The 11,847-nt window shown below is 37.6% G+C and overlaps 1 protein-coding gene across 1 annotated transcript in view; it reads left to right on the top strand.

Annotated features, from left to right (window-relative positions):
• The window catches only part of LOC126354667 (THO complex subunit 1), a 100,862-nt gene extending 95,175 nt beyond the window's left edge, over nt 1-5,687 (top strand). The window contains exons 11-13 of the mRNA XM_050004455.1: nt 361-508; nt 3,080-3,358; nt 5,128-5,687. Coding sequence (XP_049860412.1) covers nt 361-508; nt 3,080-3,358; nt 5,128-5,295 — 595 coding nt within the window. The 3' untranslated portion in view covers nt 5,296-5,687. The remainder of the gene's footprint in view (nt 1-360; nt 509-3,079; nt 3,359-5,127) is intronic.
• Nucleotides 5,688-11,847: the final 6,160 nt, after the last annotated feature.

Consider the following 11,847-nt stretch of genomic DNA (forward strand, 5'->3'; position numbering starts at 1 on the left):
AATTATTATTATTATTTATTATAATATCTCATTATGGCAGTGCATTCCCAAGAGAGAGAGAGAGAGGAAATGGCCTCCCGCATTGAACTACATGATTCCAGAAAGGACAACAGCTACAAAAATTATATGGCACTAACTCCTTACTTCACATGGTTTTAAAACTGTTTTACAATGATTTTAGATCTAAGTTGACAGCCTTGTAACAGAATCATTTAACGATGGTTTAATAAATGTGGCTGCGTATCCTTACTTATTAGTTTCATGGGTGTTGCATTATACCCATAAATATTTGAAACATCATTGCTGTGTAAAACTTTAAAACTAATGCAATAATAATATAATCTGGATGTCTTTCACCAGGAAAGTATTTGATGCAAATTTTGGATGGCGGGCACTGCGCCTGCTGGCACGCAGGAGTCCACATTTTTTCACACATAGCAACAGTCCGATCCACAAGCTGTCTGTCTATCTTGAAACAATGATCAAGAAGGTTGCCAGGGACAGACCAGTAAGAGTTCCATTTATCTTATAAATTAAATCAAACTTTATTTGAACATCTTTGTTAATAAATGTATATAGAACTAAGACATACTCATATATTTGATGTGGTTGATACAACAATGTGCATGAAAAATAATTTGGGGGCAGCTGAATCTGCAGTTGGTTAAGAGATCTGTTACAGTAAATTTATATGAGTTTTTTTGTCCTCTTTTTCTTAAAGTGATTTATTGCTTAAAGAAAGTTACGGGTTATTGAATACTACTCTGTGTGTAAACATGTCTGTGGTTATAAATTGTAGTTTTTTTTCATTTTGTTAGAAGTTAGGAGTTTGAAAAGACTATCTTGCAGTGATAATTTATTATGTGTGTAGAGAGAGAGAAGAGGAATCCTCTGATTCAAGTTTATGGTAATAGTGAATGTAATATGTATGAAATGTCCATTCTTACAAGAACATTACAAGAGCATTCAGGGTTTGTATCAGAAGAAAATCGAGCTTTCTAAAAAGTTTCTTTATCAGTCTCTGAAAAAAATAGGAAAGTGAAGACAGTTAAATTACACCACATTCTAACTTAAGAAAGAATTTAAATATTTGTGCCATTTCTGTTATGTTGCCGTTTTCATTTCTGTTCATACCGTACATATAGTCTGTCTTCTCCACCCTATGTTCTTATTCTCTTTCTTTGATTTCCAAACAAGCAATTCAGCCTATTATTAACATTTTTTCATGCATAGATACTACTATTTTCCATTTCAGTGATAGGAAGCACCTCAGCTGAGAATTGTACTGCCTTGCCAGTCCTCATTGAGAAAATTCCTGTTTCCTATTCCTCACACCATCATTTGGCTGTTTCGTTTCTAAATTCCCAAAGAGACCACAAACTCTCTCTTTAGTAATCTAGACGTAAACCTAATCCACACCCAACACTTGTTGTCATGTCATGCATATACATCAGAGTGAGTGTGTGTGTGTGTGTGTGTGTGTGTGTGTGTGTGTGTGTGTGTGTGAGAGAGAGAGAGAGAGAGAGAGAGAGAGAGAGAGAGAGAGAGAGAGCTTGAAACACATAGAAATTTATACATCAAGCTACTCTGATCTTGATAATTAAAATTATTTTGGGTGTTGTACCACGTCATTGTATGAAATACTTCAATTATAAACTTACAGCTAATGCTTTGACCATATTACAACAGCCTTCCTCAGGACAAGACTGGTTTTGGTGGAGGGAATGTTGCTCTATTTGTTGAGATGACTAGTATCAATATGTCATGTTTTTCAAACTTTATTAGCCTTCAAATATAATATGCTAGTCATGAGAGAAAGGGGAAAGGTAGAGAGGAAGCTATTGGTGGGCTAGCTGGCTTGTAACTGATTGGTGACAGTCTGCAAATCAGCGCAATGCTTCTGATGGACACATTTTCCTCCTGGTTTATGCAGAAATGCACCAACCGTTCTCCTGTAGCTGTTTGTTTAGGCTGTTGCACCTGTGCCTGGCAAGGCTTTTTGCCCATGACCACTTAATGGCCCATTGGACTGCGATAGCTAGCAGCAGGATGCTCTAGGTTTGTAGCTGTCCTCTCTATTGACATTGTCTGAACAATTTCAGTCACCTCATGTATTTTTCGTTGGTGCATACACGCCTACTTCATAAGCACATGGGATTCCTTACACATGGGAACTGTCTGAAGTGCCAGTTACGAATTAATGACAAAAGAATTAACTGTGCTGCTGTCAGTATGTCTCTTCATTGTAGAGCTGTCTTGGTCCACAGATTTTATGAACTGCAAGAACTGAAGGACGTCGCATAAACATTTTGATAATCCATTTCATCATTGAAATTTTTAATATGCATTATTGGACAAGCTGTAATTTAGTTCACTTTTAATCACGCGCTGATTTTGTTGAACACGAAAAAGTATGACTGAAATTCTGATCTTTACTGTGACAGGAATGCAGTTAAGGTGTTTCAGTCCTTGCACATAATGCAGAAGATATTTTTTTCTAGAATGGACTTCATATTCATATTTACATTCCAATTAGGATTTCCCATTACCAAATCAACATTGTTGTGTAATTTCCAAGTTAAAAGACTTGAAATGTTATCCTGAAAATTCAGTACATTTAACTTCATTCAGGAGTAAAGCTAACTAATCACATGTGGGTGTGAGCTGTGTCTGCCTTATGAGCGAAAGCTTAAGCGTTTGGCAATCTTTTTGTTGTGCCTGTCTGCGACTCAATTGCCTGCACAATGTAGTCAGCCATGACAATGTAGCCAGGCAGGTATATGTGTATGGATGTATGTTTGTGTGCATGTATTCTGTTGGCCCAGAAAAGGACATTGTCTAAAAGCTTAGTAATGTTTTCTGTCTTATGTGCCTATCGACCACTCAGTGCATGAACTATTTGATGAGTTGTTACTTTTACACATTCCATTATTTATTAATGTTGCATTGTCTAGATGTTTTACCCCTTGTTCTTACCACATTTTCTCTTGGTACTAACCCTTCATTGTTTTCTTCTATGTTAATGATTGTTTCACCATTTTTAATTCAATCATGTCATTACTGTTCTGTTTATGGATAGATGTCGGCATCTGCTACGGCAGTAGATGATACACGTGGAGGAGTTGAAGTTCTTGAAGCAGAAAACAAGGAAGAAGAAGAAGAGCTATTGAAAACAGAAGTGAAGGAGGAAGAAACAGAGCCAGAAGAAGGTGAAAGTGATCATCATATTCATGATTCACATGATCGTCATCCTACACCACCACCTCGGAAACCGACACAGGCACAACTGTCTGCTGTCGCCTCACTATTGGGAGAGGACTGGAAAAAACTGGCATACAAACTTGACTTCTCCAGTGAGGTACTGTGTGTTTTTATACTCCACTTATCATGTTTCATTCAAATTTGTTGACAAATCATTATATCTTCATCTTTATGTATTATAATGTGTGTCCATGGAAAGTTAATTAATTGTTGCCTTGATGGAAGTGTTTTTGGATCTTGGTTGCTGACTAACTGGAAAAACTCGTTAGTACTTGTCGTTAGGTTGTCTATGCACAGTTAATAATTTCTGATGGCTGGAAAATTCAGCAAGTCTATCTCACAAGTGCCCATGCGATGTGTGTCACAAGGAATCTTCAGCTCTTTGATTGTTTGATTGATGTTATGGTCATGTCTTTTACTGATGAGATTCCCTTCCTGTGCGGAGACAGATACACAAACCTCTGAATAATTTCATTTTGAGAAATCAAGTCAGTATGTTTAGTCCAACAACTTTATGAATTTTTAAAGCCTTATTAAAATAAGATTTGCCTGATTTTGCAAAATAAGCATATATCAGCTTGAACTTCATGACTGTGAATCTTCATTCACCGAGCCTTTGCTTCAGATTAGGAGAAGCAAGTAATAGCAAAGTACCAAACCTTGAGAAATTCAACAGATTGGAGCACTTCTGCATGCATGTTCTGCCCTTGTACACCAACAATCTTATACATATGTGTGACTTCAGTTCATACTTCTGTATATGTATCCTGAACAGCTTTCTTCTGTTTGTCTACTTCTTATTGATCGATCTGCTCTTGTGAAGGTGGTGTGCAATTTGTTTTACAAGTCTTTCATACAGTAATTCTTCCTCTATGTGTCCCTTTAATGTCAGTAACATTTACTTCTAAATTATTTATATTCAACCAGAACTTTCCACTAGCATATTTAGTTTACCTCTTGGTTGTGCATATTCTTGCACACTAAACCAGAAAGTGTGTATATGAGGTTATAGATGGGATTATCCTTTTCCTTACAAATATTGATTATATTTCTGTTTATTGTGTAGAGAACTTTCCTCTGTGAGTTATTTATGACTTATTTAATTTAAATATTGTGAAAAATAATGATCTGTTGGATACAGAATCGATCACAACAGTTATTCACTCCTTCCAGTTCTACAGTATTAGCAGAAAGATAAAATCATACTGTGGGTTTGGCAAATTATTCCACATGACATTCTCAATAAATTATTTGGAGAAATGTTATATATTATCCCCAACTATCTCTGCCATTTACACAGCTCGATTAACTAATCCAATCTCTGAATGACCTTCTGAATTATCAGTTTCAGTTTTTAAATCTATGAGCTTCACTATTGTCATCGAAGATAATATGACAGCAGTGTTGCAGAAATCTGCTTAGAATGACTTGTATACTTTGTAATCAGGACAAGCTTATCAGAGTTTCTTATACCTTTCACAAGTGGTTCAGTGCAAATAGTTTCATCCCGTTGATGAAATCAACACAATGATTCCATTATCTTGTAGTCATATCTTCCCTTTGATAATGTGATAATTTTTACTGCATTATTTATTGCAGCATTTTCCTTGCTTCTATCTCTATATGACTGTTTCATCTTCATCTTTTGTCCTTTTGTTTAAACTTTGCTTCTAATAAAGGAACTGTCAATTCAAAAGTCTCAAATATTGGTTGTTCACTTGTAAATATTCTCATTTTTACATGTTATTGTCAGTATTATTATTATTTATAAATTACAGAAGTACATTTTCAATACCTTTTAAGCTTAAAAAGTCCTATCAGATTGTTATTTTTATTGTTTTGACAGAAAAGGGTATATGTCAACAGGTTGAGTTCTTCGAAAGTGAGCATCCAACAGATGCAGAGCGTGCGAAGCATATGCTGCAGATATGGGCTGAAGAAGATGATGGTGCAAATCCTGAGTTCCTAGCATATATTCTTGAGGGTTTGGGTTGTCATTCTGCTGCAAAAGTGTTGAAAGAACCATCTCCATAGTGCAAAGTTGTTTTGTTGATTATTTCAGACTGTCTGCAGTGAAGTGACAGTGTATTTAGGAATCAATTAAAAATGTTTGTTTTATGTATTGAATTTGTGGAATACAACAAGATTTCTAATTTTCTTTAAATGAAGTAAATGGATAATACATGATTTTATGTGAATAGCATGATTCTCAAACTGTCACTGGAAAGAAAAGTGTAACCATGACAATGAGAAGGATATTTATCTGAATCACAGAATTCATAGTCTTGGTCACATTTATCTTATATAAATGCTATAGCTAATAGTTAATGAACAGGTGTACTCTGTGTCATTGCCTCGTCAGATCTGATGATGGCTGTAATGCTCAAACTGGTTATCTTTTCAAATAAAATAAAGTGTGACCAAAATGGTGAATCTACTATTTATTTAGATATCAAGGCCTTGGTCCCCCCAAAAATCAAAGTGACCTCATTCCAAGAAGGTTATTTACCAGATTGGAGGTTTCAGAAATGAGAATTGACGTTGTGGTGCTGTTGCATAGCTGTACATACAGTAGAGGACATCTAGATTAACAATAAGTGTAATTCTAATAATCACACACCCATTATATAATTTCATAACATGCAAGACGAATTGAAGAAAAATATGTGTAATTCACTCTTCAGTCAGTAAATTGCACAATTAACTTCATTATTGAATAGTGGAGTAGGTTAAGGGTTGATTCATTTGAAAATAGGAAATTACACCAATCTGATACATTATACTGAAATAAACTGACAAGACAAGGGGATCACCAAAATTATTGAGGGTCTGTTTATTATTTATTTTATTTTGTTTGTGATACATATTCCATAGATCCAGTATGGTGTGATTACGCATGGATGTGGAATGAGTCAAAGCAGATACAGTATAGATACGTACAGTACAATATGTACTGGTATATTACACATGGTAGATGATTGATTCAGAACTGGTACAATACAGTAAAAAAAATACAATGTTGTTGTTGTCTTCAGTCCTGAGACTGGTTTGATGCAGCTCTGCATTCTGCTCTATCCCGTGCAAGCTTCTTCATCTCCCAGTACCTACTGCAACCTACATTCTTCTGAATCTGATTAGTGTATTCATCTCTTGGTCTCCCTCTACGATTTTTACCTTCCACACTGCCCTCCAATGCTAAATTTGTGATCCCTTGATGCCTCGGGACATGTCCTACCAAGTGATCCCTTCTTCTAGTCAAGTTGTGCCACAAACTTCTCGTCTCCCCAATCCTATTCAATACCTCCTCATTAGTTACGTGATCTATCCACCTTATCTTCAGCATTCTTCTGTAGCACCACATTTAGAAAGCTTCTATTCTCTTCTTGTCCAAACTAGTTATCGTCCATATTTCACTTCCATACATGGCTACACTCCATACAAATACTTTCAGAAACGACTTCCTGATACATAAATCTATATTCGATGTTAACAAATTTCTCTTCTTCAGAAACGCTTTCCTTGCCATTGCCAGTCTACATTTTATATCCTCTCTACTTTGACCATCATCAGTTATTTTACTTCCTAAATAGCAAAACTCCTTTACTACTTTAAGTGTCTCATTTCCTAATCCAGTTCTCTCAGCATCACTCAATTTAATTTGACTACATTCCATAATCCTCATTTTGCTTTTGTTGATGTTCATCTTATATCCTCCTTTCAAGACGCTGTCCATTCCGTTCAACTGCTCTTCCAGGTCCTTTGCTGTCTCTGACAGAATTACAATGTCATCGGCGAACCTCATTGTTTTTACTTCTTCTCCATTAATTTTAATACCTACTCCGAATTTTTCTTTTGTTTCCTTTACTGCTTGCTCAATATACAGATTGAATAACATTGGGGAGAGGCTACAACCCTGTCTCACTCCTTTCCCAACCACTGCTTCCCTTTCATGCCCCTCGACTCTTATGACTGCCATCTGGTTTCTGTACAAATTGTAAATAGCCTTTCGCTCCCTGTATTTTACCCCTGCCACCTTCAGAATTTGAAAGAGAGTATTCCAGTCAACATTGTCAAAAGCTTTCACCAAGTCTACAAATGCTAGAAACGTAGGTTTGCCCTTTCTTAATCTTTCTTCTAATATAAGTCGTAAGGTCAGTATTGCCTCATGTGTTCCAACATTTCTACGGAATACAAACTGATCCTCCCCGAGGTCTGCATCTACCAGTTTTTCTATTCGTCTGTAAAGAATTCGCGTTAGTATTTTGCAGCTGTGACTTATTAAACTGATAGTTCAGTAATTTTCACATCTGTCAGCACCTGCTTTCTTTGGGATTGGAATTATTATATTCTTCTTGAAGTCTGAGGGTATTTCGCCTGTCTCATACATCTTGCTCACCAGCTGGTAGAGTTTTGTCATGACTGGCTCTCCCAAGGCCTTCAGTAGTTCTAATGGAATGTTGTCTACTCCCGGGGCCTTGTTTTGACTCAGGTCTTTCAGCGCTCTGTCAAACTCTTCACGCAGTATCTTATCTCCCATTTCGTCTTTGTCTATATTCTCTTCCATTTCCATAATATTGTCCTCAAGTACATCGCCCTTGTATAAACCCTCTATATACTCCTTCCACCTTTCTGCCTTCCCTTCTTTGCTTAGAACTGGGTTGCCATCTGAGCTCTTGATATTCATACAAGTAGTTCTCTTTTCTCCAAAGGTCTCTTTAATTTTCCTGTAGGCAGTATCTATCTTACCCCTAGGGAGATAAGCTTCTACATCCTTACATTTGTCCTCTAGCCATCCCTGCTTAGCCATTTTGCCCTTCCTGTCGATCTCATTTTTGAGACGTTTGTATTCCTTTTTGCCTGCTTCATTTACTGAATTTTTATATTTTCTCCTTTCATCAATTAAATTCAATATTTCTTCTGTTACCCAAGGATTTCTAGCAGCCCTCATCTTTTTACCTAGTTTATCCTATGCTGCCTTCACTACTTCATCCCTCAGAGCTACCCATTCTTCTTCTACTGTAATTCTTTCCCCCATTCTCGTCAGATGTTGCCTTATGCTCTTCCTGAAACTCTGTACAACCTCTGGTGTAGTCAGTTTATCCAGATCCCATCTCCTTAAATTACCACCTTTTTACATTTTCTTCAGTTTTAATCTACAGGTCATAACCAATAGATTGTGGTCAGAGTCCACATCTGCCCCTGGAAATGTCCTACAATTTAAAACCTGATTCCTAAATCTCTGTCTCACCATTATATAATCTATCTGATACCTTTTAGTATCTCCAGGGTTCTTCCATGTATACAACCTTCTTTCATGATTCTTAAACCAAGTGTTAGCTATGATTAAGTTGTGCTCTGTGCAAAATTCTACTAGGCGGCTTCCTCTTTCATTTCTTTGCCCCAATCCATATTCACCTACTATGCTTCCTTCTCTCCCTTTTCCTACACTCGAATTCCAGTCACCCATGACTATTAAATTTTCGTCTCCCTTCACTATCTGAATAATTTCTTTTATTTCATCGGATATTTCTTGAATTTCCTCGTCATCTGCAGAGCTAGTTGGCATATAAACTTGTACTACTGTAGTAGGCGTGGTCTTCGTATCTATCTTGGCCACAATAATGCGTTCACTATGCTGTTTGTAGTAGCTTACCTGCTTTCCTATTTTCCTATTCATTATTAAACCTACTCCTGCATTACCCCTATTTGATTTTGTGTTTATTACCCTGTAGTCACCTGACCAGAAGTCTTGTCCCTCCTGCCACCGAACTTCACTAATTCCCACTATATCTAACTTTAACCTATCCATTTCCCTTTTTAAATTTTCTAACCTACCTGCCCGAATAAGGGATCTGACATTCCACGCTCCGATCCGTAGAACGCCAGTTTTCTTTCTCCTGATAATGACATCCTCTTGAGTAGTCCCCGCCCGGAGATCCGAATGGGGGACTATTTTACCTCCGGAATATTTTACCCAAGAGGACGCCATCATCATTTAATCATACAGTAAAGCTGCATGTCCTCGGGAAACATTACGGCTGTAGTTTCCCCTTGCTTTCAGCCGTTCGCAGTACCAGCACAGCAAGGCCGTTTTGGTTAATGTTGCAAGGCCAGATCAGTCAATCATCCAGGCTGTTGCCCCTGCAACTACTAAAAAGGCTGCTGCCCCTCTTCAGGAACCACACGTTTGTCTGGCCTCTCAACATATACATATGTATGGATAGATGTGTGTGTGTGTGTGTGTGTGTGTGTGTGTGTGTGTGTGTGTGTGGGCGCGCGCGCGCGCGATTATATACCTATCCTTTTTTCCCCCAAAGGTAAGTCTTTCCGCTCCCGGGATTGGAATGACTCCTTATCCTCTCCCTTAAAACCCACATCTTTTCATCTTTCCCTCTCCTTCCCTCTTTCCTGAAGAAGCAACCGTCGGTTGCGAAAGCTAGAAATTCTGTGTGTGTGTTTGTGTGTTTTATTCATTGTGCCTATCTACCGGCGCTTTGTCGCTTGGTAAGTCTTGGAATCTTTGTTTCCCATATAGTTTTGATTTTATTAGTGGAGTTATTAATTTTTGAGCACAGATATATACTTTTTGATTTCTGAATGACTTTGTTCAATATTTGACAGTATTTTTTATAGTTATTACTAGGTTAGGGTTATCTGACTTTTTTGAGGCGATGTACAACTCTCTCTTTCTTTTGCATGAAATCCTAAATCCATTGGTAATCCACGGCTTGTTGGTGGATTTTTTTTAAATATGGGTTTTCTATATTCTTTTTAGGAAGGTACTTTCAAATATTAGAGCCACTTGTAGAATGAGACTTTCACTCTGCAGCGGAGTGTGCGCTGATATGAAACTTCCTGGCAGATAAAAACTGTGTGCCGGACCGAACTCGGGACCTTTGCCTTTCGCGGGCAAGTGCTCTACCGACTGAGCTACTCAAGTACGACTCACGCCCCATCCTCACAGATTTACTTCTGCCAGTACCTCATCTCCTACCTTCCAAACTTTACAGAAGTTCTCCTGCGAACCTTGCAGAACTAGCACTCCTGAAAGAAAGGATATTGCGGAGACATGGCTTAGCCAAAGCCTGGGGGGATGTTTCCAGAATGAGATTTTCACTCTGAAGCGGAATGTGCGCTGATATGAAACTTCGTGGCAGATTAAAACTGTGTGCCGGACCGAGACTCAAACTCGGGACCTTTGCCTTTCGCGGGCAAGTGCTCTACCGGTATACTACAGAAGCAAGATTATATGAGGACATCACATTCTCTAGGTCTGTTCTGTCTCTGGAGTTCATTAGGAAATTTGCATTGAAGTCTCCAACAACTATGACATCTCTACTGAGTTTAAATGTGTATATTAAGAGCGCATCTAGCTGTTTAAAAAAATGCTAAATTTACTTGAAGGTGCCCTGTATACAGCTACTACTGCTGTATAAGAACTATGTAAAGCCAGCTCTATGGCACACACTTCAAACTGTTGATCTATACAAAAATTATGCACATTAATTACACTAAATGTGTTGCTGTTTCTGACATAGATCTCTACTCCACCTTTTTCTATGAATTTTCACAGTAAGATGTTGCTAAGCAGTAATTATATATAGCAAGTTTTTCAGTATCTGACATAACGTGGTGCTCACTAAAGCACAGAACATGGGCACAATATATACCTTGTGGCTCCTGGGTATTAAGAGTTCATTAATCTTGTTGCTCAGGCTACATATGTTTTGATGGTAAATAGTCAGATTTTGATTTCCAGAATCACTTACACATTTATCCCTAAAAAAAAAAGAAATATCAGTTGACAGAGTGGGTTTGGTACATTTATTCAAGTTGGTCTGTTTCCATGTACTGGGAGACTGGGAGGAATCAGCATTATCTGGTATTTTCAGCAGCCATTTGTCCAGTATTGTCTGTCTGTACCCATTCATGCAGTCTTCTTGTGTTGTGGAGCACTCATTCTTCGAAATGTGTGTGTTTTGAGTATATGTTGTTCCTAGCTTTTACAATGATTTCACAAATAATGGACGCTAAGTGGCTTTTTCTGTGTCGATTGAGGTGAAGGCCATGATTGGTGTAAAATTCTCTACTAAAGTTTGCACTTTAACCATTTGTACATTTGCATAACCATTGCAAATTTCTGCGTATTGACTATTTGTATATGCTACTGCCCTGTTAACACACGAGAACTGAGGCAAGCCATATCTGTGTGGAATATCAAGAACAATGACGTTTGAGGCATTTAGGTGGTTTAGAGCAGATTTTAAAGCATAACAGCATGCAAACCATCGTTGTGTGCAACATCATTTGCACCACCACAGATTACAATGAAGTCTGTGTTGTCATTCTGTTCTAAAAGTGTAAAGTTCATAGTGTGAAGTTATTTTGTTTATTATTTCAAACTGTCTGCAGTTCAGGCACCTTGAAGCCAAATGTGATATTTTTTGGGTAAATGCTCTCCCACAAAACATAGCGATCTCTGAATGTGGTTATTGACTGAAACTGCATGAGGTGAAAGTGGACAGTATGTTTTTGGTATAAAGAAAGCCAAGTTTACCAAAAACAGTTTTATTTATTGCTTGATAA

The sequence above is a fragment of the Schistocerca gregaria genome, chromosome 3 (genome assembly GCF_023897955.1).
Source record: "Schistocerca gregaria isolate iqSchGreg1 chromosome 3, iqSchGreg1.2, whole genome shotgun sequence".
NCBI lineage: Eukaryota > Metazoa > Arthropoda > Insecta > Orthoptera > Acrididae > Schistocerca > Schistocerca gregaria.